Source organism: Astyanax mexicanus, chromosome 10, assembly GCF_023375975.1.
Source record: "Astyanax mexicanus isolate ESR-SI-001 chromosome 10, AstMex3_surface, whole genome shotgun sequence".
Lineage (NCBI taxonomy): Eukaryota > Metazoa > Chordata > Actinopteri > Characiformes > Acestrorhamphidae > Astyanax > Astyanax mexicanus.
Window position 1 is genome coordinate 28,818,365 of NC_064417.1, and position 27,065 is coordinate 28,845,429.

At 43.5% G+C, this 27,065-nt stretch overlaps 3 protein-coding genes across 3 annotated transcripts; 2 read left to right on the forward strand and 1 right to left on the reverse strand.

The window, feature by feature from the left end:
• Positions 1-134: 134 nt before the first annotated feature.
• LOC125804779 (uncharacterized) lies at positions 135-3,603 on the forward strand. The gene is made up of 6 exons (XM_049484306.1): positions 135-288; positions 1,451-1,612; positions 2,049-2,250; positions 2,823-2,898; positions 3,068-3,342; positions 3,459-3,603. Exons 2-6 carry the CDS (start codon positions 1,497-1,499, stop codon positions 3,528-3,530), a joined length of 741 nt encoding a protein of 246 aa, XP_049340263.1. The 5' UTR covers positions 135-288; positions 1,451-1,496; the 3' UTR covers positions 3,531-3,603.
• Positions 3,604-5,493: 1,890 nt separating this feature from the next.
• LOC111190324 (uncharacterized) lies at positions 5,494-8,336 on the forward strand. Its single transcript, XM_049484310.1, has 8 exons — positions 5,494-5,509; positions 5,618-5,823; positions 5,943-6,039; positions 6,116-6,278; positions 6,677-6,780; positions 6,924-7,068; positions 7,170-7,296; positions 7,798-8,336. Exons 3-8 carry the CDS (start codon positions 5,945-5,947, stop codon positions 8,136-8,138), a joined length of 975 nt encoding a protein of 324 aa, XP_049340267.1. The 5' UTR covers positions 5,494-5,509; positions 5,618-5,823; positions 5,943-5,944; the 3' UTR covers positions 8,139-8,336.
• A 35-nt stretch (positions 8,337-8,371) lies between these two features.
• On the reverse strand, positions 8,372-26,879 carry LOC111188874 (uncharacterized). The gene is made up of 6 exons (XM_049484311.1): positions 26,805-26,879; positions 9,799-9,844; positions 9,546-9,637; positions 9,343-9,453; positions 8,800-9,067; positions 8,372-8,698 (listed from the first exon to the last, which is right to left on the reverse strand). Exons 3-6 carry the CDS (start codon positions 9,632-9,634, stop codon positions 8,483-8,485), a joined length of 684 nt encoding a protein of 227 aa, XP_049340268.1. The 5' UTR covers positions 9,635-9,637; positions 9,799-9,844; positions 26,805-26,879; the 3' UTR covers positions 8,372-8,482.
• Positions 26,880-27,065: the final 186 nt, after the last annotated feature.

Sequence of the window (27,065 nt, forward strand, 5' to 3'; positions counted from 1 at the left end):
GAAGGCCCACTCACACTTGAGTGTGATGGCGGACTTCAAAGAGGTATGTGCAGATGCTTTGTTGATGCTAAATATTAAACATAAATAGAAATATATTTCTCTTTAAAAAGAGAAGTGTGTATTGTTCAGTCGGATATGTGGTGCTTACTTTAGTAGCATTACAAAATAATTAGAGACAAATTTGGTCTTTTTAGGCCGAGCTGCAAAATGCCGCAAGACACGTGGTGTCTCTACTGCGCAGTGCATTAGCTGAAGCCCGTGGGTCAGTGCCTGCAGTTTCTACAGCTGGTAAGTGGATTTCAGTGTCTTTTCATACGACATAACCTAATACGACTACGTTTTATGGCCACCTTTAAAAAAAATTCGAGTTGGAGTGTAAAGTCGGGAAATTGTGAGAAAAAAACATAATATTACGAGAAAATGTCGTCATTTTTCCAGAATAAAAAAATATTTATTTGGGTGGTTAGGTGTACTTTAACCGCTCGTGGTCCGTCAATATGCATCCCCTTGGATGCAGGCCCGTTCCTGCTCCTAGAAGCTCTAAACGCGGGAAGTAGGGGTGCTTGGGGTGCTGCAGCACCAACTGTTGGCAGTACGAGTATAACTTGAAAACTGCTGTGGATGAACACAGTGCACATTGGGCAGCAAATAAAGCCCTTCGGAAGGTTCCCGTGTGGTTTCCTAGTGGTCAGTGAAAATGCCATCAAATGTTACCAAAAACTCTGGCAGGTGGCACATTCATGGTAATTGAAGAGCAAGTGAATGGATGAAAAATATGCCCCAGAGGCATGCATGGGAGGAACTTTAATCTACCTTATATTATGATTTTTTCTTGTAATATTACGACTTTGTTCTGACGTAAAATGTCATATATCGATGTGGCCAGGGTCGGACTGCTGGCATACCAGGCACTTTCCCGTTTGGCTGGCCTGCTATTTGGGCTGACAGTCCAGACACTTAAAAAAAAATTATATATAGGTCTTAGGGGCGTAACGTTACTTGTATTCTTTATGAACTATCACAGTACGGGGGTCAGAGTTTGGTTCACGCAATCTTACTGAGAATACACTGTATGACAGTGTGTATGACCGTGTGGATACCAAAGTTACTGCGGAACCTATTACTGCGGAAGTCGTGTTGCTCCAGATGTTATGGTGAATTCAAGGCTATGGGGCAGACTTATATTCCTCGTGTTTTATCATAATTACTTTCTTTTGTTTGGGGTAACTCTTGTGAAAGTTTTAAATTAAAGGCATGTTGAAAAACAAATGCCAGAACTTTCTTTTTTTTGTCCCTGTCTGCCAATGAATAGGGTCATTACATTTCATTGATTTGAGAGAAATATATATTTAGAATACTCCTATATATATATATATATATATATATATATATATATATATATATATATATATATATATATATATATATATATATAAAAATGTTTCTGCAGATGAAGTGCAGGTTCAGGGACATCAGGCAGCAGACAGCAGGTAGACATGCAGGAACAGACTGCCCCTTGTAACCAGGAACAGCCTGCAAGGAGACATGTCCAGCAGCAGCAGACCTTTGGCTTTTCTGGTACATGTGGTTCAGTGGAGCAAAGTATGACCAGGTTTGAATCTGTTAAATGAGGAAATCACATTTGATGTAATACAGTTAGGTTAACATCCATGCAAACACCTTGTATTTAGGTAATTATTAAAACCATTCAACCAAGTGGATAATTGTGAACTTATTAAAATTAATAACTGAACTCTACACCAAAAATGATCTCAGCAGTCTGGACAGTATTATAAAGGGATTTAACCTAGGAGCAACTACACAATTCTTGACACCTGGTATTAAGACTATGCCTTGACAGTTTGTCTTCTGCCTTTACTTCTGTCTTCTTTTAATTTTAGTAATAATAATTATTACTATTAATGTATTTCCTTAATTAATTATTCAATTAATTAAATTGGCAAATTTCTCATTCTTTGTGTGAATGCTAAATATTATGGTTTCTGCAGACCCAAATATCTGAATGTTACCTGAATTGTATTCCTCAGATCTTTCCCTGGCCTCTTTAAACCCCGCAAAAACAGCACCCCATCTCCAAAAAGAAAGGCTGCTAGGTCAACACCAGTCCAATTCTACCTGTTAAACCAGTTTGTAGAGAGGACCCCTAAAATGTCGACAGAACTTCTACTTCTCCAGGCAGGACTTGGAAGGAGGACAGTGACCATCCCAGAAGACGGACAGCATTCTGAGGTCAAGCTTTTGAAATTCTACATATAAACTGATATTTATAGTTTTTCGTTATGTACTTCAGTGATGTGAAGGATGGTAAGAATAATTGTGATTGCCCATACTAGTTTTTTTGTAGACACTTCTAAGCTAAAATGTTGAATTACTAGGTCATCAACCAGGCTTTTGTTTTAACAGCAGTGGTAATGTAAAGAGTAGGGATGTAACAATGCATTGCAAAATCATGATTAATCATTGCACATATATCACAACTAAAATCGGTGGAGATGTGAAATGAATGGTGATGGTTTTGAAACAGCAGAGGGCGCTGGCGCTGTCTACCTCACTGACCAGCCTCCCATCTGTTTGAATGAGGAGAGACCAAAATACTGGAAATCAAACGTTGGATTACCATTTCAGTTTATAATGTCTGACTGTAAAAAAAATTGGATTTTCTGGTTTGTTATTGTAAAAAAAAAAAATCACATTGTGAGGTCAGTATCGTGAATCGCACCGCATCGTGAGAAGAGTGCATCATTACATCCCTTGAAAAGAGTGGTATGTAATATTCTACAATGGTTTACTTTCTGTTACAGATTTCCAGTCTACTTTTGCAAATGTACCCTAAAATGGCATCACTGCAGGGAGCATGGATGCTATATAAAGCTGTTGGTAAACCACTTAATGTCTCACTGAAATGTAAAATTCCCCCATGTTAATTTCACAATGTTATATTGCTTAATGCAATATAATCTCAGTCTGATCACCGGTAGGATCACTGTACTGCATTTTGAAACCAGTGTAATTGTTTACTGAGCTTACTTGTGTATTTTCCATTCAGGAGGATCAGGTCAGCGAAAGTTAAACGTTGTGCAACCAGATGAAGAGGGCTACACAGGGGCATATATTATTAAAGCCTTGGGAGGAAGGGGGGGTTGTCTGTACATCATGCCATTGCAAGGAACTTTGGACATGTCCCCCTTACCATTTACATCGCGTGAATTTGACAGGATGCCAAAAGCTCAATGCGCCACATGTCATGTGGACATGCCTATCCAGCTACTGGCTCTGCATGCCCAGAAGTGTGAGCCAGACACAGGCAGTCGATTAAATTCTGTAAAGTATAATTTCAGAGTTTTTAAAATCACAATTCATTTTTGTGACTATTGATAATATCTCCATAAGTATCTTTTTTTTTAAAGTTTATATTCTATTATGTTCTATTCTATTAGTTACCAGATGTGTTTTCAGATGTCGAAGCTTCATGTGATCTTACAGAAATGGACAGTGTAAGTTACATTTGAATCTACCCTTGGCCTAATATCAATTTTTTACTAATTGCTTTAATCTCACAATGCATGCGCTTTATTTACAGGAAAGGTGTAAGGGGCCGCCCGCGCCGTGGTCTTCCCACCACTAGAGGGAGGCCACGCTCTAAGCCAAGTGGTAATCAGCGCGATTAACAACAGCTGGTGTCACTACCTTATAAGGGCTTCCTTCCGGTTCCTCGGCGCAGAGTCTTGAGTATTCCTGTGAGAAAGCAAGACCACGCCGGTTTTCCTAGCGATCTCCTTAGAGTTGCCAAGTGGCTCTCTTTTTCTCTTCACCTCTATGAGAACAGTGTATACTGGGCTCAGTTCAGAGAGGTTCTCTTTATTCCTTCTTTTTCTCTTCACCTCTATGGGAACAGTGTATACTGGGCTCAGTTCAGAGAGGTTCTCTTTATTCCTTTCGGAGCTACCTGCTTCGCTTTAATCCCTCCACCTCGTTGGTCGTGTCACCACGAGGCTGTCTTTCTTCTTTTCTCTCTCTCACTTTCGTCACAAAAAAAAAAAAAAAAAAAAAAACTTTCTATCGTTTCTAGCGACCAGAGGGGGAAACCTTTTCCCTTCTAACTTCGCTTATCTTTTTTATCTAGCCTTTATTGGTTGGTTCTCACAGTTTACAAATCATTAATCCTGCTATAATTATTATTATTATTTTCTTTCACTTCGTTTACTTTGCTCGCGCTCCCGCTTGCCACGAGTCATTTAGTTCTTTCCAGCGCTGACGTCATCGGCTCGTCCCCGGTGGCGCAGTGTGTAGGCAGCGGTCGCTGCGCCTCAGAACCCATTCTCGCGGGTGTTCAAACCCCGCTCTCCGCGATTTTTATTTTGACTTTTTCAAACCTTATACTGTCGCTTTGTGTCTTCATTTCTTTCATTTCGCCACAGTAAAACAGTTCTTTCTACTCTTACACTTTAGTTTGTTTAATTATTTGGTGTTCTATACCCTGCCCCCAGTGTTAAAGCACCTACAGTCACTGATCACTCATATCCCTCTATAGTGTTGTGGTCTACTCATTGGCCCTTCACACAAACGGTCTGGGTTCAAACCCAGCTCAATGCAATTCTGCCATATTTGCTTTTGAGTTCATCCTGGTGCTATATTTCACCAGGTTAAATACAATCTGAGACAGCTATCTGGATCTTACCTTTAGGGCAGCTGTCTCATTACAAAAGGTGCGCAGTGGACGAACCAGATTCCAGACCAGCGGTTGTGGTTAAAGTAGGATAAGGGCTACTCAAATATTTTCACCTTGAAAAAAAAGATACACATGATGCTGTATAATAGTATATGATTTTCTGTTAGCTTATTATGTTTGGTCTCTTGTTAATGAGTTCACCTTCCATTTAAAGTTTCATTGATTAATCATTGATTAATATTAAAAACATAAGAAAGTGAGGGAATTAAAATTGTTCTTGTTAAATGCTGAAGATGCTTATCAGATGCTGGTAACATAAATGTATACATTTGGGGTTTTGCTCAGGTATCTTGTCCATTGTGTTGTGACGCGTATCCAGAGGACTGCATCGAGGAACATGCCAGCACCTGTGAGGGAAGGTATTAGTTGTTATAATTTTATTTTGCATTGTTGCTGACAGATGTTTCATATATGTCCCTTTATCATTTCAATACCCTTTGATTGCATTTTTTAAATTAAAACTTCACATCCTCTATAATGAACTTGCATATGGCAATTGGTGCATAATTATTTATTAAGACATATTTCATGTCTTGTAAAAATTATGAAAAATGTTTTTCCATGTTGTAAAAAATACCATGACATTAAAATGTGCACAATAAGTTTCTCCACATTAACCTTTTTCATGTAATAACTAAAATGTCACTATTCCCAAACCTTTACAGCTGTTCCATGTTGTATTTTTCAGATATGAAGAACCTAGAGTTAATTCAGATTTACAGGTTGACCAGGACATAAAAATAGGCAAGAACCATACAGGTAGACTGTAAAACAATATAATGTGCTGTTGTTGTTTAAACCAAAATACTAAAAAGATGATCCAAAAAATGCATCCTGTATACTTCTGTTTTTTTTTTTTCTACCAAGCCTCGCTGATGCTGTCTGCAAAGTTAAGTATAAGATAGATCTCCAGGCTATCTTCAGTATTTGCGTCACAAGGGAAGAAATATTCCACCGGGGACTGAAACAGTGGAAACGGCAAAAAAAAGCTACTCCAATTAATCCCCTCCGTGTTTCTTTCTTGGGAGAAGCGGGAATTGACAATGGTGCTCTAAGAAAGGAATTTCTCACTGGTATCTGTCTGTCTTTCATTCAACATTTAGCTCTTTTTAGTTCTGCCACAGTTAATTCAACATTTTGTTGGTGCAATATTGGTGTGCATATGTTTTTCTTTCTGTCTCAATCTATATAGAAATGATGGCAGGAATCGAGACGAACCTTTTCGAAGGAAGTAGTGCTGGAAAAACCCTGAAGTATTCCATAATGGATTATCAAAATGATAATTTTAAGTATGTGGGATTATGTCGTATGTTGTTGCATAAGTTATTCTTTGTTATATTTACTATGTATGTGATCTCACTTCAGGATAGCTGGTGAAGTAATAGCTGTGAGTATTGCACAGGACGGCCCACCCCCCAACTTCTTTCATGAATGGAGCTATACATTTATCTCCATGGGTGAATTTGACAAAGACCAGCTGTCAGAGACGGATGTGACAGACCCAGAGCTACTGGACCTCATTAGCAAGGTTTACATTGAGCATGTGATGTTTATTATATAGTGGGCTGTACCCAGTAAAATTGTGTCAGCAAGGTTTTTGCATATAATGCAACTTTAACTGTATATTACAGCAGAAATGGGTTCAGAGTAGTGATTTCCCTGCTATAGCATGCAATTTCCAGCATCTTGACACAAAGATTGATTTTATATAATGGCGCAAGCATCACACTAAACATCCTGTTGCCAGTAAAGACACTCTTAGAACATACATTAAAGATCGTGTTTACCTGTCAACCCAACTTAAAACACCTAAAGATGAAGGAATAAATGTGGACCTTGAGCACTGCGGTGGGTCCACAGAACTAGATCCGTAGGCAGACTATTTTTGTAACATCATAATCGAAATGGTGTTTTCTATTCCTTCAGGTTGAGACTTCAGACAAAGCAGCCTTGATTGACCTTTTAGAAAGAATTCTGGCATGTGGCTACATGGGACCTGTAACATGTGACAAAAAGGCATCAATTGTAAGGTACAATAAAATTAATGGAATATACTGCTACTCTTTAGCCTGGGCCTTTTTAACTTTTGTGGGTTTTTTTTGTGACATTTCTCTTGTTTAATTTGAAGAGCTTATTTTACCTGTGATGTGTTGATCTTTTCCCCCCCCCCTAGTGCTATTGTTCTACACTCCCGTGTTCGTGTCCTGCCGATGCTGCAGCAGATATGCACAGGACTTAAACTGTACGGTCTCCATGACATGATTAAGCAGAACCCAGCCATCTTTCAACCACTATTTGTTCCTGGTCATTTGGACAAAGTAAGTAAGCCTCTTGCCATTCCCCCACAATGCAAACTGAGCCCTTAAGAAGAAAAACACATACAGCTAAAATGTTAAAACAAAATAAATGTGTTGTTTAGCCAGACGCAGACTTCTTAGTGATGGCTTTATCTCCACTTCTGAGTGAGCCTGGATCCCTGAAGCGGCACAAGGAATTGAGGATTGTTAATTTCCTGCAAGACTTCATACAGAGCATGGATGATGAAGGTAATTTTATTGCTCTGAAATACAAAAAACCATGGATAAGATTTGCAAATATAGTACAGAAATGCATTGATTGGATTAATTAATTGTTCCTATGAGGAATATCATGGGTCTACAGCTGGACGATATGGCTAAAGTTTTTATTGAGATATTACTTAATTTCTGTCGATACAATATAATTACGATAATAGCCTAACTTATTGGCACTGCTGAGCAATTAGAGTACGTCATTACATCATCAGAAACTGCCGTAGTGTGTTGTCCCTCTTCCTGCTGAGTATGGTTACCGTGTAATAAACATGGTAAGTGAGGAATGGATATATGCCTGTATCCAAATAGCATGTGTTTAGAAGTGCAGAACTAGGATCTTTGCCATTCAAAGAATAAATGAGATTTATCTGATCTTACTTCTAGTGTAAGAAGCTTTGAATATGTACATGCCTTCAGCCATAAGAATTTCATTAATTAATTGATTGACTTTAAGAATGTTCAATTTTATTTTAGAAGAACCAACTGATGCCCTTGAACAAGAGACGGCAGAGCAAGACCAAGCAGAGGGGAAAGGCGACAACCAAAACAGCTTCACTGTCTGCGGCATGTTGCAGTGGTTGACTGGACAGGCACATGTTCCCATTACTGCAGCTGAGAGGGCGAAGTTCAAAATTACTGTTGAATTTGAGCATGACTGTCAGACTCGCTATGGCCAACATGGTGTCTGTTACCCAGTTGTAAATGCGTGTTCAAACAGCATAAGATTTCCTACCTTGCACATAGGCACCTACCCAGAGTTTGTTCACATCATGAAACAAGCCTTAATCAACAGTAAGGAGTTTGGTCGCTGTTGAGACTCTATGTCTGTTACATTCAGTAATGAAAAAGAACAAACAGCCTAGTTCACAGCTCAAAAAGTGTACTACACTACAAATACAATAAAAAATTTTAATTGTTTTCTATTTTGAGAAAAAAAACGCCACAAAACAATACATACTTGATGTTTTCATAGTGTTTATTTAGTCATTTATGGAATTCAGAAGATATTACTGTTGCAAAACTGTACAATTATTTCAGTGACTTTTCTCTGTTTTTGATTCAAAAACAAAAATTAAATTAAACATTTTTACTGTCTCTGCTGTTGTGACATGGTGCCAGCAATAAAAACTCAACCAGTGAACGCATACAGCTATGACTTTCACTGTGCACAATGTCCTGACACAAACTCACGACACAGCATGTACTGTTCTGTTACAGGAATGTTGGTGTCAGTTGCATCAATCAAGGATTGGAGCTCCCTCATATCCTTTTGAGGTAATGGACAGTTGAACTCTGGAACAATTACCCCCACATCAGCATCTTCTTCACCATAAAGAGCTGCCATGTCCCAGTCTACATCTGGCTCTTGAATGTCCTAAAATAATAGCAACATCTGTTGGGTATGTGTATGTATACAGAGACACATCAGTTGTGTGGTAGCTTGTAGTCAACTAGTTAGAATAAGGATCATAATACCTCTGGCTGGTGTATGGTTGTGTGCAACATGCCAATTCGCCACAGCTGCTCCGGACTGTGATTGCCTTCAGTTCGGAGAGGATGATTGTTCCAGGCTTCAGCAAAAATGTCCAGGTCTCCTTGGAGTCTTGGAAGGAATGTGTAGTGCACACTGAAGAGATCTTCAGTTGCTGATATGTCAAGGAGTCCGTTCACCTCTAGAGAGCGCAGTGTGCTGTAGTACTTATTGGTGACAATCACCCGAACATCACACCACAGTCTCTCAATCCTATTAAAAACAGAGGAGACATTTTAACTACAAAGAGTATATATCGTTACCTTTTATTAATTTTATTTTAAGCAGAAATCAGTCACATTGATGTATTAATTAATAAAAAATTGGCATCAATGGTTAGTAGTAATCCAAAATGTCTATAGATAAAATGCATAAACAAAACAACCCTTTAACGTACATTAGAGATGCTTTTTAAAGACTTTTAAAAATCTTAACTTTTCACAGTCATATAAATAAACAGTTCATGACACAGACATGTGGCACATTACCTCTGATTATGTACACTTTTACCAGAGATGAAGCTTCCTCTGTCAGTTCCACGAGTAGAGAACATAAATCTGGCAATATCAACGTTCTCTACTCCTTGGTCACCTCTGACCCTGAAAATTCATAAGGCATGTTTTTAGTTCTAAATATTCTGTCTAAAATTAACTGATGTAACTTTTACAGTTTTTAATTTTATTTTGCTCACCTTGAAGGTACACCATACTTCTGAGTGGCCTGACAGAAGAAATGGTAGGCTGTTGATGCTCGATTATTTGTTGCTGCACTCAAGTACATGACCTGCAAATGCAAGAATTAAAAGGCAAGAAAAACAACAGCATTTCTAATGGACATACATTATTGGTGTTTTATTTCAGGAACCATAAGAGTAAAGCCCATCTCCAAATAAACAGGTGTTTTATATAGATTTAAAATTTTAGCAATATATAATGTAATCATACCTTCCGGGAATATCCATCCACACCGCCAAATATTACAATGTTGTATCTAGGTAGACGAAACAAAGATCTTAAAAAGACAGTACAGAAAATGGAAATCCAGAAATGTTTCCTTGGCAATCATTCATGAATAAATATTAACTGGTAATTATTTAATCTAATTATGATGTAAGACAAAACAAAATACCTTATCAGTTTATGATTGGTGTCAACATGCATAAGTAATAGGGGCCCTGGAACAGAATATGTGGTTCGAACCACACCGCCCAACCTTGCCAATCTACACAGTATCCCAACAGAATCCACTCTGTGCATAGATGACGCAATTCTTCTCCATTGCACACGGATGCCCATAGACAGCAGTCTTCCTCTGACCATTCGGTACCCAGCAGCTGGCATGCCATTTTTAATGTTTGTCACAATGGTGTCCAGTTCTTCATCACTAATAGGGCTGTAGCTTTCTGATATTGATAGGTCAAATTCTTTCATCCTTCTAAAGAACGTGCTGGTTGAAACGCCTACTATTCTGGCAATTTGGGACACAGGAAGATTTGTCTGAAGCATCTCAACTATCTGTTCCCTCTTAATTTCTAATTTTGGACGTCCTCTTAGACCAGGAACAGATTCCACAGTTGTACATGGGGCTGTGAAGTCAGATTGTTGCCTGACCATTGTGAAGACCTCCTCCAGAGCTTGCAAGATTTCAGGGGACACATCCACATGTCTAGACAGTGCTTGCAGAAGATACAACTCCTGGCGGCACACAAACTCCAAGAAATCTAGATCCAGTGGTGTTCTGAGCAGGGCTACTTCAAATTTTGTTAGGAGTCGCTCAAAAAGATGGCACTTCAGAATATTCTGCAAAGAACAATATATATATATATATATATATATATATATATATATATATATATATATATATATATATATATATATATATATTTAATTTTAATGGACAGGAAATATTACAACAAAAAATTACAATCAATATTATATAAAATTTTGAATTTTATGGAAAAAGGCAACAGCAATATATAAACCTATATGTAGTAGCCCCCAACCCTGGTCCAGAATTTCTGTTTCTGAGGTTTCTGACGGTTCCTACGCAAGTGTTGATAAGCATTAATAACCGCATATTTACTTTGTTTACGTTCATAACCGCAGATGAAATTTCCCCCCATTTGCCCTGCCATAGTGTCATATTTCTGCTAAGCTCAATTAGGTGCACTATATATCTAATAGTGAATACCTAACTGCATTTTAGCCAGCCTGAATGTGTATTCAGTGGCGACATACATACCCAGCAAACAGCTCGCGGACGTCCTTATTTGAGTATTTTTAAAACGTTTGCTATAGGACGTACGTGACCTTGGCCCTTATGGACGTCCCTAACAGGTCCTATTTATTTATGGTGGAGTGCAAATGCCGATTCATTAGCAATGGATTCATATTTATTAAAACGTGTACAAATGTACATTTAGGTACATACTTGCTGCTGTCCTTGTAGCGCCATTTTTCCGAAGTGGGCCTTCTGTGTCTTATTGCCGGGTTTTTCGTGCAAGTGCTATGACATTGACAAACAGCCAATCACAATCCACTTCCGGAAAACAGCCGCAGCCAGCCCTCTCCGCGCGCGCGAGTGTGGTTTTGCTTGCGCCAAGTGACTTTGCTCGCTCGCGAATTTTGACACGGTTTTGACGCCATACCACACACAAATACACCATTCAATTCACAAATGTGGCAACAAGCGAACAAGCCGCCGCGAGGGGGCGCTGTTGATTTGGAGGAATGGTGTAAGGCCGGATAGGATTCACTTTTTCGCGTTTGCTCTCTGTTTCTTCGGGTCGGCGACTTTTTTACTTCTGTTGTAAAATAGTGTCCATGTAATTTCATACAAACTCTGATTTCTATATTACCTGTGGAGAGTTAAATTACTGCACTATACTCTACAGTCTGTCTTTACTAGTTCTGTTCAGTGTTTAAACTCTGATTTCTATATTACCCGTGGAGAGTTAAATTACTGTACTATACTCTACAGTCTGTCTTTACTAGTTCTGTTCAGTGTTTAAACTCTGATTTCTATATTACCTGTGGAGAGTTAAATTACTGTACTATACTCTACAGTCTGTCTTTACTAGTTCGGTTCAGTGTTTAAACTCTGATTTCTATATTACCTGTGGAGAGTTAAATTGCTGCACTATACTCTACAGTCTGTCTTTACCAGTTCTGTACAGTTTAAACTCTGATTTCTATATTACCTGTGGAGAGTTAAATTACTGTACTATACTCTACAGTCTCTCTTTATTAGTCCTGTACAGTTTAAACTCTGATGTCTATATTACCCAAACAAAGACAAATTGTAAAATTGGACTCTGAATATATACGTCAATTTTTTGTTTTGTTCCCCCCCCCCCTTTTCTTTTTTCCCTTTACTCTTGAATGGCTTTTGTATAATATATTTTGCTTTATACACTGTGTTTATTGATATCTATGCTGTTTAACCAAGGTTTCATAATTAAAAAAAACCAATAAACAAATTACAAAAAAAAAACACACCATTATACTATTTTGTCACACTATATGATATGAACTGAATTTAAATACATAAATAATGCTCTTAGATACATATGTTATAGATAATAGCAAGGTTTATTAAATATTTCATTAGTTTAACACATTTGTATAGTACATTATTCACAAATGTAATATTGGAGAGGTTATTAACACATGGAGCTATGAATGAGCTCACGGTGTGGATACAGATGGATCAGAGGAGTGTGGAGAGAGGTTTTTAACACATGGAGCTATGAATGAGCTCACGAAGTGGATACAGATGGATCAGAGGAGTGTGGAGAGAGGTTATTAACACATGGAGCTATGAATGAGCTCACAGTGTGGATACAGATGTATCAGAGGAGTGTGGAGAGAGGTTATTAACACATGGAGCTATGAATGAGCTCACAGTGTGGATACAGATGTATCAGAGGAGTGTGGAAAGAGGTTATTAACACAGTTAATAACGTAGTATTGGCACTACGAATGGTACAGGGTACGGTTCTGCTGCACCGTACCACAGTGCTAAATCCTCATAAGGGAGAGGGGGCGCTGTTGCCTTAATTAAGGAAGAATCCTCCACTCCGGCAGGCTGCTGCCCTATCACCCTTATCTGCTGCCTCTCCTCCTCCATCAGTTGCCACGGCACTACAAACTGTACAGGGGCAGGGGGCGCAAAAGGCAGTGGAATTTTATACTCCTCCTGCTGCCTCTCCTTCTCTATGTTCTTCCTCTCCTTCTCTATGTTCTTCCTCTCCTTCTCTATCTTCTTCCTCTCCTTCTCTATCTTCTTCCTCTCCTTCTCTATCTGCCTCTCCTTCTCTTTTTGCTGCCTCTCCTTCTCTTTTTGCTGCCTCTCCTTCTCTTTTTGCTGCCTCTCCTTCTCTTTCCGCAGCATCTGCTGCCTCTCCCTCTGTTTCTGTTGCCTCTCCTTCTCTAACTTCCTCTCCTTCTCTATCCGCCTCTCCCTCTCTCTCTGCTGCATTTCCTTCGATTCCTGCAGCAGCATCATCGCTTTCTGCTGCAACTGCTGCCTCTCCATCTCTATCTGCCTCATCTTTTCTTTCCGCGGGTTCTCCATCTCTATCCGCCTCTCCCTCTCTATCCGTTGCCTCTCCTTCTCCAACTGCCTCATCATTTCTTTCCGCTGGCTCTCCCTCTCTTTCTCCTGCCTCTCTTCCTCCTCCTCCTGCTCCTCCCTGCGGGATGTTTTTGTGGAGATAAGTGTTTTAAACCAGCGCTTAAAACCCATTGTCTCAGTACAGGATCTGCAGTAAGCTCAGTGTGTCTCTTTAGAACTCCAGTCGAGTCTGGTCCCGCTCCCTCATGCACGCCTCTATTTATAGGCTGACGGATGACGTCACGCACCCTCCGCGCTGCGAGGCGTTGCTAGGATACATGCGCGAGTCTATTGTATGGCAAGCCAACTAAGCCAAAACGTGTGGGAAAGAAACGCCTCCACGCGTAAAAATATGACGTGTCCACACGTAAAAAAATCACGTGTTGACAGATAAAGACGTTATCTTTTTACGTGTACAGACGTAATCTTTTTACGTGTGGAGGCGTAAATTTATGCCGTCTGTACATCACGTGCTTTTTTTCACCTGTACAGACGTGGATATATTACGTGTACAGACGTAAAAAATTAACGTCTTGGGATTTACTGTCCATCTCAAAAAGCCGCAGTTGCAATATGCAGCCTGTAGATGGCAACATTTACTGAGCTGTAGAAGCAGTCTTAATATGCCTGTACAACACCTCATATCTGCTAGGACAGATTAAAATGTGGATAAACAAGTATTTTTAATGCCACAGTGCCCTACTCAGGGAACATAACATTCCCTACATTAACACACAAGAAATATAACTATTATTGCTAGGTGTAAGACAGATCCCACAGGGAAAGTCATATTAAGTCAAGTCGTATTATAGCGGCACAATTAACACTAAAGCAAGGCTGTTATTAAAAATGTTAGGTCTAAAAAAAAAATAAAAAAAAATGATACAATCAATATAAACACAACATTTCAGTCCTAACTGTCCACACTTAAAGTCTTAACTTTTAAAATGTTATACTTTTAAATTGTAATTTTGCTTTTTTAAGCCCTAGTAAACAACATTCGGTGTTCAGCCACTGAATTTAGTAAATTTAGAGTCACAATTTCTCTGTATCTTTTATTAGTTTCTTTTACATTTTTATTGTCCTAAAGCAAATCAAAATGACAAAATAGCCATAGATTATTGTGCAGATGACTAGTACTACAAAAACTAATAATAATAATAATAATAATAATAATAATAATAATAACAACAATAATATGACTAATATATATACTATGAATTGCATTTTAATAAAATAGACATCCAAAGTATACAATACAAATAATGCTATATTAAAATATAGCTTTTTTAAACTGTTTTAGCATTCTCTGTTTTATAGATGTGAAGTGTTTTTATTGTCTTTTTTTCGTTTTGAGCGCACCGGGGCTAAGCGCTCTCTAACCGGGGCTGGCTGTCACTAAATACACGAGGCTAAGCGCTCTCTAACCGGGGCTGGCTGTCACTACCTACCCGAGGCTAAGCGCTCTCTAACCGGGGCTGGCTGTCACTAAATACCCGAGGCTCAGCGCTCGCTAACCGGGGCTGGCTGTCACTAAATACACGAGGCTAAGCGCTCTCTAACCGGGGCTGGCTGTCACTACCTACCCGAGGCTCAGCGCTCGCTAACCGGGGCTGGCTGTCACTAAATACACGAGGCTAAGCGCTCTCTATCCGGGGCTGGCTGTCACTAAATACCCGAGGCTCAGCGCTCTCTAACCGGGGCTGGCTGTCACTAAATACCCGAGGCTAAGCGCTCTCTAACCGGGGCTGGCTGTCACTAAATACCCGAGGCTAAGCGCTCTCTAACCGGGGCTGGCTGTCACTAAATACACGAGGCTAAGCGCTCTCTAACCGGGGCTGGCTGTCACTAAATACCCGAGGCTAAGCGCTCTCTAACCGGGCCTGGCTGTCACTAACTACCCGAGGCTCAGCGCTCTCTAACCGGGCCTGGCTGTCACTAAATACCCGAGGCTCAGCGCTCGCTAACCGGGGCTGGCTGTCACTAACTACCCGAGGCTCAGCGCTCTCTAACCGGGCCTGGCTGTCACTAAATACCCGAGGCTCAGCGCTCGCTAACCGGGCCTGGCTGTCACTAACTACACGAGGCTCAGCGCTCGCTAACCGGGCCTGGCTGTAACTACTACCCGGGGCTCAGCGCTCTCTAACCGGGCCTGGCTGTTACTAAATACCCGAGGCTCAGCGCTCGCTAACCGGGCGTGGCTGTCACTAACTACCCGAGGCTCAGCGCTCGCTAACCGGGCTTGGCTGTCACTAAATACCCGAGGCTCAGCGCTCGCTAACCTGGCCTGGCTGTCACTAATTACCCGAGGCTCAGCGCTCTCTAACCGGGCCTGGCTGTCACTAAATACCCGAGGCTCAGCGCTCGCTAACCGGGCCTGGCTGTCACTAACTACCCGAGGCTCAGCGCTCGCTAACCGGGCCTGGCTGTAACTACTACCCGGGGCTCAGCGCTCTCTAACCGGGGCTGGCTGTTACTAAATACTGTGGAAGATTGGCCTTAAAATAACAAGCTTACCTTATAATAATCATGCTAGAGCTTACCTTACAATAATCATGCTTGCTATATTTAAAATACACCTCATGGATGCACTGGGACGCATCATCAGTGATGTATCCTGAGGTCATCGGGTGTTTCGGGTCTTGCAACATCATACACCCTCACCCAGGCGACCCAGCCGGGGGTGATCAGGCCCCAACTTGCGTCCCAGTAGCAACCCACGGATCTGCCCTCTTCATCCAAAGCCACCTAGTAGCCTTTTCGGCGGCTTCGCTTGCGGACTTGATGGCCCTCTTCTTTGCTGCTCCCACGATGCCCAGGCGGCTGAGGACCTTGCACAGAGACCTCCCTGCAAATCCCCTGCAGCCTACTTCTATGGGCTCGTAGAACGTCTTCCAGCCTCCTCCCCTGCACTCCTCCACAAGTTCCTGGTATTTAGCCCTCTTCCTCTCATTTGCTTCCTCGATGTTTTCTTCCCAGGGCACTGTCAACTCCAGTATGATCAGCTGTTTTGAAGACTGAGAGGTCATGATCATATCTGGACGGAGGGTTGTTGTTGCGATCTGCTGGGGGAACCTCATTTGCTTACCCAGGTCGACCTGCAGCTGCCAGTCAGATGCTGTATGGAGTAGGCCTGCTGTTGCATGTTTGTTTGTTCTGGGTTTTTCTCCAGCTTTCACAAAGTAGATTGCCTTCTTTGGAGCATGATGGTTCTTGCTGGAGCTGATGGCTGAAGCTACGCTCTCAGCGACTGCCTTAAGCACCTGGTCATGGCGCCAGCGATAGCGACCATCTGCTAGAGCCTTCGGGCAGCCGCTGAGGAGGTGTTCTAAAGAGCCTCTACCAGAGCACAGCGGGCAGGAAGGTGTCTCACTTTTCCCCCACACATGGAGGTTCGCTGGGCTTGGCAGGACGTCGTAGACAGCTTGGACCAGGAAACGGACCCGCTGGAAATCCGGCTGCAAGATGTTTGTCCAGGTGATCCTTCGCTTCAGGGCGCTCTCCCACCTTGTCCATGCTCCCTGTTGCCGTAATCCTACTACCCTGCTCAGCCGCTCTTCCTCCACACCTGCTCTGACTTCCTCCTGGATCAGGTGGTGCCTTTCCTTCCCACGTGTCTGGCTAATGAGGATCTTTGGGAAGTACCCCAAGCCTGCTCTGCCTGTTGCCTCAGTGCCCACCAATTCCTTCTGTCTTAGGCGTGACTCTGCCAGCTTCACTGCTTCCCTAGCCTTCCACTTTCTTCCTGTCCTCACCTCAATGCCGGCTGCTGACACTTTGCTGTCCTTTGAGTCCCTGTACTGTAGAGCTTCTCTGGTGCGTGCCACCATAAACTCTTCTGTCAAACCCCTGAGAGGAAGCTGCAAGATGTTGCTCGTACCATACAGTGCAGCGCTGGTGAGGCTGCGAGGAAGTCCCAGCCATTTTCGAAGAAAGCTGCTGATCCTCCTCTCCAGGGACTCAACTGCTGTCATTGGGACTGTGTAAATTAATAGGGGCCACAGGATGCGGGGCAGAATTGAATGCTGGTAGATCCAGGCTTTAAACCTACCAGGCAGGCCAGACTTGTCTACCTTGGTGAGCCAGGTACCGAGTTCTAAACTGGCCTTCTGGATGGCTGCTGAGTCCTTCAGGGTGGAGTCAAAGAGTTTCCCCAAGCTCTTCACTGGTTGCTCTGTGATGGTAGGGATGACCGTTCCTGAGATGGAAAAACGGAACTTGTCAATCACCTTCCCCTTTTTCAGGACCATCGATCGTGATTTGGAGGGCTTAAAACTCATCCTTGCCCAGGTCATGAGCTTTTCAAGCCCTTGCAGGATCCACCTGCACCCTGGGACTGACGTGGTTGTTACAGTGAGGTCATCCATAAAGGCTCTGATGGGAGGCTGTCGTACACCTGACTTGGTCAGGGGCCCTCTGCATTCCACCTCAGCTGACTTGACCACCATGTTCATGGCCAGGGAAAAGAGGACAACAGAGATGGTGCAGCCTGTAATTATCCCTTTCTCAATGCTGTGCCAGTCTGATGTCTCTGACCCAGAAGTAACTCTCATCCTAAACTTATTGTAGTAATCCAGGATGAGGTCCTTGATCTTACTGGGAACATGGTGGAGGTGGAGAGCGAGTTCTACCAACTTGTGTGGTATGGAACCATAGGCATTCGCCAGGTCCAACCACAACACAGCTAGGTCGCCTTTGTTCTCATGGGCCTCCCGGATGAGTTGCGTAACGACTCCAGTGTGTTCCAGGCAGCCAGGAGCAGAGATCCCTCCCTTCTGTACTGATGGGTCTATATAGCTGTTCTTGAGAAGAAACTCTGTCAGTCTTCGAGAGACGATGCTGAAAAACACCTTCCCTTCCACACTCAGCAGTGAGATGGTTCGAAACTGACTGATGTCTCGCGAGTTCTCCTCTTTGGGGATCCAAACTCCCTCAGCATGCCTCCACTGGTCGGCCACTTTCCCCCTTCTCCAAATCACTTTCAGGATCTTCCACAGATGCCGTAGAAGCCCTGGGCAGCGCTTGTAGACCAGATAAGGGGTTCCACTGGGGCCTGGGGCTGACGCTGAACGGGCCGCCTTGACGACCTCCTCCACCTCCTTCAGGCTTGGCTCCTTCAGGTTGAACTCCATTGTCGGGAGATCTGGCCTGATGAGAGCTTTATTGGGCTCCAGTTCCAAGTCTCTCTGAGGATCGCTCACAGTGTCCTGGAGAAAGTGATTTACTTGCTCTATAGAGCACTCAAGCCGCCCGCTGCGCTTGTCCCCGAGGAGTTGTTTGGTAAAGCCAAAGGGATTTGCGCTGAAAGCTGCTCGCTTCCTTGCCCTCTCTTTCGCCCGTCTCCGGTGCCACTCTGCTCTGCGAAGAGTCATCAGCTTCTTGCGCAGGATGTTTTTCAGTTCCAACAAGGGTTTCTTCTCCTCCTCCGCTGCAGCCTTGTACTGTTTCTTGAGGGTGCGAAGCTCCTGGCGCAACTGATGTATCCGGGTGGCTCTGCGGCTCATTGTGTAGGAAGTGGATTTTGATTTTCCTTTATCCACCTGTCCAAATCTTTCTGAGGCATAGCTGATGATGATTGTAGTCATTGATGTGAGTCGGCTGTCCACGTCTCCTTTGGCTGTGGCCTGGATGATCTTGGACACATCCTCGTCAAACTGCTGCCACTCGCTCCTCTTGCTGGCTGGGGGCCACTTAATCCGCTGCTGTGGAATTACTCTGCTAGGGTTAAGAGTCTGAGGTACATGGAGGGACTGGGCTCTGTGGGTTGCCTCCTGGCCGGGCTCCTCCTGCGTCTCACCAGGTACAAGACCTGAGCGTTGTACCTCATTATCTTTGTCTAGGCATTTCATTCTAGCTTTGTGGATCTTCAGGCCACGATGGTTCTTGCACAGCTTTCCACAAATGCATATAACGTTCGTCGTATGTCCGTTTGCCTGGGTCATCACCGTGTAGTCCGTCCGATTGAAGATCTCATCCTCCCCCCCTCTCGGGATCTCCTGGGGGTATCTCTCTGTAGGGCTTTCCGTAGCTTGATTGGGTCCTCTCTCACGAAAGATGCAGGTTGGGATGCTACCCCAACCTGCCCCAGGTGCCGTCTTTCCGTGCTGCCAACTGTCTCTCCAGTAGTCGACCAAACTGTTCTTGGTTGTCACCTAGTCTATTCCTAGGGGTCACTGGCTGTGCCAGATGTTGAATATTTAAAATACACCTCATGGATGCACTGGGACGCATCATCAGTGATGTATCCTGAGGTCATCGGGTGTTTCGGGTCTTGCAACATCATACACCCTCACCCAGGCGACCCAGCCGGGGGTGATCAGGCCCCAACTTGCGTCCCAGTAGCAACCCACGGATCTGCCCTCTTCATCCAAAGCCACCTAGTAGCCTTTTCGGCGGCTTCGCTTGCGGACTTGATGGCCCTCTTCTTTGCTGCTCCCACGATGCCCAGGCGGCTGAGGACCTTGCACAGAGACCTCCCTGCAAATCCCCTGCAGCCTACTTCTATGGGCTCGTAGAACGTCTTCCAGCCTCCTCCCCTGCACTCCTCCACAAGTTCCTGGTATTTAGCCCTCTTCCTCTCATTTGCTTCCTCGATGTTTTCTTCCCAGGGCACTGTCAACTCCAGTATGATCAGCTGTTTTGAAGACTGAGAGGTCATGATCATATCTGGACGGAGGGTTGTTGTTGCGATCTGCTGGGGGAACCTCATTTGCTTACCCAGGTCGACCTGCAGCTGCCAGTCAGATGCTGTATGGAGTAGGCCTGCTGTTGCATGTTTGTTTGTTCTGGGTTTTTCTCCAGCTTTCACAAAGTAGATTGCCTTCTTTGGAGCATGATGGTTCTTGCTGGAGCTGATGGCTGAAGCTACGCTCTCAGCGACTGCCTTAAGCACCTGGTCATGGCGCCAGCGATAGCGACCATCTGCTAGAGCCTTCGGGCAGCCGCTGAGGAGGTGTTCTAAAGAGCCTCTACCAGAGCACAGCGGGCAGGAAGGTGTCTCACTTTTCCCCCACACATGGAGGTTCGCTGGGCTTGGCAGGACGTCGTAGACAGCTTGGACCAGGAAACGGACCCGCTGGAAATCCGGCTGCAAGATGTTTGTCCAGGTGATCCTTCGCTTCAGGGCGCTCTCCCACCTTGTCCATGCTCCCTGTTGCCGTAATCCTACTACCCTGCTCAGCCGCTCTTCCTCCACACCTGCTCTGACTTCCTCCTGGATCAGGTGGTGCCTTTCCTTCCCACGTGTCTGGCTAATGAGGATCTTTGGGAAGTACCCCAAGCCTGCTCTGCCTGTTGCCTCAGTGCCCACCAATTCCTTCTGTCTTAGGCGTGACTCTGCCAGCTTCACTGCTTCCCTAGCCTTCCACTAAAGCCTTAGCTTAGATAATTAAAGCACATATTACACAAATATATCTATGTAAGCTATACTCTATATTCTCGTCATCTTCTCGTAAACATTAATACTTAGTTACTAATCCACACGTAGACACATCGTATTCCACACGTAGACACATCATATACTTGCTTAAAAGAATCTCTCATCTCAGCAGCACTGACCCAAGGGTCAACTGTAGAAAACATGCTTCCTCTTTTTAATGGTAAAAACATCTTGCGGTCCCAGAGCATGGCAGACTGCAGGGTTCCTCTTTTCAGCTAGATTGAAACTAATGAATAAAACACAGACTACAGGGTTCCTCTTTTTAGCTGGATTGAAACTAGTGAATAAAGTACATTTTTGTAACCTTACATTAAAAGATTACTCTGAAAAGTTATACATACAACTTCAAGCTTTGTTTAAGATATACTAACTAACTAATCTTACGGTAGATATAACGATACCATTATAAAACGGAGAGTATGAACTAAAACTTACTGCAGATACACAGTGAGACAATGTGAATGTTAATTAACCATGGCCCGCCACAAATAGGGGAAGTTTATTGAGCAGGGGAATTAATAACCCATGGGGCCTGCCACAAAGGGGAACTGAATCTTCCCTTCTTCATTGAGCAGGGGAATCAATAACCCATAATAGAACCTCATTTAACCAAAGGCCCGCCACTTGGGGGAATTGAAACTTCCCGAGCAGTGTTTTTGGCAACTCACGATTCCCCAGAAAGCCTACTGGGCAAAGGTCAAACAGAAGTTCCGAGAAGGTCTAAATAAAACGAGTTCTGAGAAAGACTGAATAAAACTAAAAATGGACTAATAATTAGAAAAACAGAAGTATTACTCATTCATGCCTAGCAACCACCTAGCAACCGAGGTACGTCACAAAAGGGTATAAAGATGGAGTCAGAAATACCGAGGTTCAGAAGAACTTGGGGCGACGTTCTAGTTTTAGGCTAGGATGCTTTGCCTGTATCTGTTCTTCCCAGAATTCTGAAAATAAATCTTACTTGTTCACTCTCAATCTCTGTGTCGACTGAATTCCTGGATCAACGAACATTCAACAGAGAAGCTAAAGGCAGCACTTTTCTACAATTTGGTGACCTTCCGACGTGTGATCCAGGGTTTCGGCCGGCGAGGACACAGCTGACAGATTTCTTCACTCATTTGGGCCCATCCTACACAGGTGAGCAGATTGCCTTTTTATTAAAAAATCTGCATATTGGATATTTAAAACAGAATGAGTGATGGGATCCAGTAAGCTAAATCCTGGTGAACTGGTCAGAGGCGTAGCATTCCCGGGGCCGCAGACTGCACTAAAAGCCCCATCCGAACTGCCTCATGGCACTACCAACCAAGGTTACGATCAAGTGTTCAATAAGTTAAAAGCTGTATGTGAAGCTTTTTCTGTGCAGGTACAGAACACACGGGAGCAGACACCAGAGGAGGACAACCCCCCCGAGTTGGCCATAACTCCGTGGGTATACCTGAGAGTCATAAAGCGGAAGTGGTCTGAACCCAGGTGGACAGGCCCATTCCGGGTGGCGGAGAGGACAAGCCACGCAGTCCGGCTGGACGGCAAAGGCACTTCCTGGTATCATCTCTCCCAGTGTCGGCCTGCTGATCAACCACAAGCCAAGGCAACCGGATCAGAAGAGGCAGAAAAGGAGGCCTCCACCAACATAGGGGCAGAATAATCCCCTGAGGCCAGGGGCACGTCGAGGGTAGTCTACCCCTCGCCTCCAGCGCAGATCAACTAGTGCCACCTAGGGCACCAACCTGCGCCACCTGAATTACCACCCTGAGACTCCCTGGGGAGTTGAAGAACTGAACTTTTACACCTTTACACATATACATATAGGGCTATAATCAACTATTTACTCATTAGGGGGAACACACTTGTTTTAGCTATGGCATGGTATGGCAGACGGGGTGGGGGCAGGACTGAAGAAAGGAATGGGGATTGCCTAAGCTGGTCAAATCTACAGATGGGAGTGATTCCAACATATCTGAAAGTACTATTGGTAGTACTGCTGGTTGGCATGCTCTGGGTAGACATAGCGCTTCAGAGAAAAGCTGAACCAATTAGTAAGAACAATGACACGACAGCTGTAAACCCTCCAACTAAATACACCCCACATAAGGCCCGTTCAGGCAACAATAATTTTCACCGGACTAAACGCTCGACAGATAACCAAAACGCATGTGTACAGAAGTTTAAGGGAATTAATCTAGAATATGTTATAAATACTAAAACAGCATACAATTTCGACCTATGTGACGTAATCAACTGTAACGGTCAGAATTCAACATGGCGGGGCTATCCCATATATCTGTGCTACTCGAAATACGCTAATGAACAGTGCACTGCAGGACAGGCACAATGGCTTAAAACTATCGAACTATGTCCAAACTCAGCCAATGTTTTCCTTAGCACCGATGGTCGCTCGTCTAATGGCATTTATGAGATAGTATCCAACTCCATGTATTTTAATTTGAAGCGTATCAGGATGCAACGTGACAAATCCGGGGTCCAAAACCCAATCACGTTGTCTGTACATTGGTTAAATATGCGGGAGTCAACAATCTATTTGACATTGGGGGTATCAATAACGGGAACAGATCCATTAGGTGTAATAAAGGTCAGAGTGTTAAGCACACCTCCAAAGCATCTGCCGAAAGCAGGGGCAACCCCATCACCAAATGATAACGCTACTACCCCTGACGGTGCAGTACCAACATTGGTAGGTTCAGACTACTCGACATGGACACCCGAGGACATACTAAGGCTAACTATGGGGTACAGTAACGATAATTTGTGGCTGACCTGGATAGCGGGTCAGGCTCGGGAGGCCGGGATGGAAGGCTGCGTGGCATGTGCAGAAGCTAGACCCCCATTATATTTAAGTACGGCCCCACTATATCCAAACGCTGATCCGATAGGGTTTAGCTGTTTAATCAAAATGACTCGTATGGCTACTCCACCGAACTGCACCACGCTTTCAACCATTTTTCCAGTAATTCCTAATAACACAGGCTCAGGTCCCTTCCAAGTCCCAAAAACCGGCAATTTTACTTGCTTCCGACGCACTAAGGGCAATGTTACCCATCCGCCTCAAATTCTGGGAGAAATACAATCATCTTGGTGTCATACTATTTTTACTGATACATCTAACAATTCGGTTGGCGAATGGGCCAGGGCGGGACTGTACTATTATTGTGGCGGTTCCTCATTGTTGCTGAGACTCCCCATATGGAGCAAGGGCCTGTGTGCTATGGTTAGACTGTTATCTCCAATTACCCTGTTTGGTCCAAGTACTGGGAACCTACACTACATGGATCCAGAAGTAGACGTGACGTTTCATTCGATCTTACTAAGAACACACCCACATATATAGACTCGATTGGGGTTCCGAGGGGCGTTCCAGATGAACATAAATTAGTGGACCAGGTTTCAGCCGGATTTGAAAGTATCTTAATCTGGATTACTCCAAATAAAAATGTTGACCGAATTAATTACGTCAATTATCAGGTAATGAGACTGGCTAATATAACTGGAGTAGCGGTAACAGGATTAGCATCCCAATTGTCTGCAACGTCACTAATGACCATTCAAAATAGGATAGCTCTGGACATGCTATTGGCTGAAAAAGGAGGGGTATGTCACATGATTAGAACTGAGTCTACAACCGAGTGCTGTACCGTCATTCCTAACAGCACTGCACCTGATGGGTCCGTAACAAAAGCTTTGGACGCCCTTAAGGCACTCTCTAAAGAAATGACAGATAATACAGGGGTCGACAATCCGCTTACCAACTGGTTAGATAGAACTTTTGGCCAGTGGAAGGCTGTGTTTTTATCACTGGCATCTGCTCTTGCAATATTTGTGGCCATCATAGTCACGTGCGGATGCTGCTGTATTCCTTGCTTACGAACCCTCATAGAGCGTACCATTGTTAAAATGTTTGACGACAAACAGCGGCCGCCTGATTATATGATGTCACTATTGGATGCTAGCCCAGAGAACCACGGGGGTTCCGTAGACTTCGAGCTTGACTTCGAGCTTAGTGTTGACCTGTCTTAGGACAGGCCAAAAGGAGGAATTGTGGAAGATTGGCCTTAAAATAACAAGCTTACCTTATAATAATCATGCTAGAGCTTACCTTACAATAATCATGCTTGCTAAAGCCTTAGCTTAGATAATTAAAGCACATATTACACAAATATATCTATGTAAGCTATACTCTATATTCTCGTCATCTTCTCGTAAACATTAATACTTAGTTACTAATCCACACGTAGACACATCGTATTCCACACGTAGACACATCATATACTTGCTTAAAAGAATCTCTCATCTCAGCAGCACTGACCCAAGGGTCAACTGTAGAAAACATGCTTCCTCTTTTTAATGGTAAAAACATCTTGCGGTCCCAGAGCATGGCAGACTGCAGGGTTCCTCTTTTCAGCTAGATTGAAACTAATGAATAAAACACAGACTACAGGGTTCCTCTTTTTAGCTGGATTGAAACTAGTGAATAAAGTACATTTTTGTAACCTTACATTAAAAGATTACTCTGAAAAGTTATACATACAACTTCAAGCTTTGTTTAAGATATACTAACTAACTAATCTTACGGTAGATATAACGATACCATTATAAAACGGAGAGTATGAACTAAAACTTACTGCAGATACACAGTGAGACAATGTGAATGTTAATTAACCATGGCCCGCCACAAATAGGGGAAGTTTATTGAGCAGGGGAATTAATAACCCATGGGGCCTGCCACAAAGGGGAACTGAATCTTCCCTTCTTCATTGAGCAGGGGAATCAATAACCCATAATAGAACCTCATTTAACCAAAGGCCCGCCACTTGGGGGAATTGAAACTTCCCGAGCAGTGTTTTTGGCAACTCACGATTCCCCAGAAAGCCTACTGGGCAAAGGTCAAACAGAAGTTCCGAGAAGGTCTAAATAAAACGAGTTCTGAGAAAGACTGAATAAAACTAAAAATGGACTAATAATTAGAAAAACAGAAGTATTACTCATTCATGCCTAGCAACCACCTAGCAACCGAGGTACGTCACAAAAGGGTATAAAGATGGAGTCAGAAATACCGAGGTTCAGAAGAACTTGGGGCGACGTTCTAGTTTTAGGCTAGGATGCTTTGCCTGTATCTGTTCTTCCCAGAATTCTGAAAATAAATCTTACTTGTTCACTCTCAATCTCTGTGTCGACTGAATTCCTGGATCAACGAACATTCAACAGAGAAGCTAAAGGCAGCACTTTTCTACAATACCCGAGGCTCAGCGCTCGCTAACCGGGCCTGGCTGTCACTAACTACCCGAGGCTCAGCGCTCGCTAACCGGGCTTGGCTGTCACTAACTACCCGAGGCTCAGCGCTCGCTAACCGGGCCTGGCTGTCACTAACTACCCGAGGCTCAGCGCTCGCTAACCGGGCTTGGCTGTCACTAACTACCCGAGGCTCAGCGCTCGCTAACCGGGCCTGGCTGTTATTAACTACCCGAGGCTCAGCGCTCGCTAACCGGGGCTGGCTGTCACTAATAACACGAGGCTAAGCGCTCGCTAACCGGGCCTGGCTGTTATTAACTACCCGAGGCTAAGCGCTCGCTAACCGGGCTTGGCTGTCACTAACAACACGAGGCTCAGCGCTCGCTAACCGGGGCTGGCTGTCACTAATAACACGAGGCTAAGCGCTCGCTAACCGGGCCTGGCTGTTATTAACTACCCGAGGCTAAGCGCTCGCTAACCGGGCTTGGCTGTCACTAACAACACGAGGCTCAGCGCTCGCTAACCGGGCCTGGCTGTTACAGTTAAGCTGGATAATGTAGATAAAACACTGTAAAGTTAGTTTTATTTTTGATATTCGACACTTCGGCGCTAATACTTCTGAACGGAGGATGATATCCAGCAGATACTTACATAATCAGGGCAGTAGGACCACAGAGAGAGACGCACACCCTTCCTTTTACTGTTAAAACTGAAAAACTAACAGCACTTTCCAGTCAGAATAAAATACATCTAATTCTAGACCACCTCTACATCTATGAACACTTATTTATTCACCTCCAGATCACTGCAGTGCATAAAAAATACCTATTAATGTTCCCAGATAAGAATATGGAGGACCAAAACTGCCAAAATTAAAACATAAATAAATACATACAAACGTAAGTCAATCAC

Excerpts from the sequence above, each read along its gene's own strand:
- LOC125804779 (XM_049484306.1), top strand. The coding sequence starts at position 1,497 with ATGCAGGAACAGACTGCCCCTTGTAACCAGGAACAGCCTGCAAGGAGA. Across the intron at positions 1,613-2,048 it reads GTGGAGCAAAGTATGACCAG|ATCTTTCCCTGGCCTCTTTA; the intron begins GTTTGAATCTGT and ends TGTATTCCTCAG. Across the intron at positions 3,343-3,458 it reads CAGGCAGTCGATTAAATTCT|TTACCAGATGTGTTTTCAGA; the intron begins GTAAAGTATAAT and ends CTATTCTATTAG.
- LOC111190324 (XM_049484310.1), top strand. The coding sequence starts at position 5,945 with ATGATGGCAGGAATCGAGACGAACCTTTTCGAAGGAAGTAGTGCTGGA. Across the intron at positions 6,040-6,115 it reads TATCAAAATGATAATTTTAA|GATAGCTGGTGAAGTAATAG; the intron begins GTATGTGGGATT and ends ATCTCACTTCAG. Across the intron at positions 7,069-7,169 it reads TTCCTGGTCATTTGGACAAA|CCAGACGCAGACTTCTTAGT; the intron begins GTAAGTAAGCCT and ends TGTGTTGTTTAG.
- LOC111188874 (XM_049484311.1), bottom strand. The coding sequence starts at position 9,634 with ATGTACTTGAGTGCAGCAACAAATAATCGAGCATCAACAGCCTACCAT. Across the intron at positions 9,454-9,545 it reads AAGTATGGTGTACCTTCAAG|GGTCAGAGGTGACCAAGGAG; the intron begins GTGAGCAAAATA and ends ATGAATTTTCAG. Across the intron at positions 8,699-8,799 it reads CAACCATACACCAGCCAGAG|GACATTCAAGAGCCAGATGT; the intron begins GTATTATGATCC and ends CTATTATTTTAG.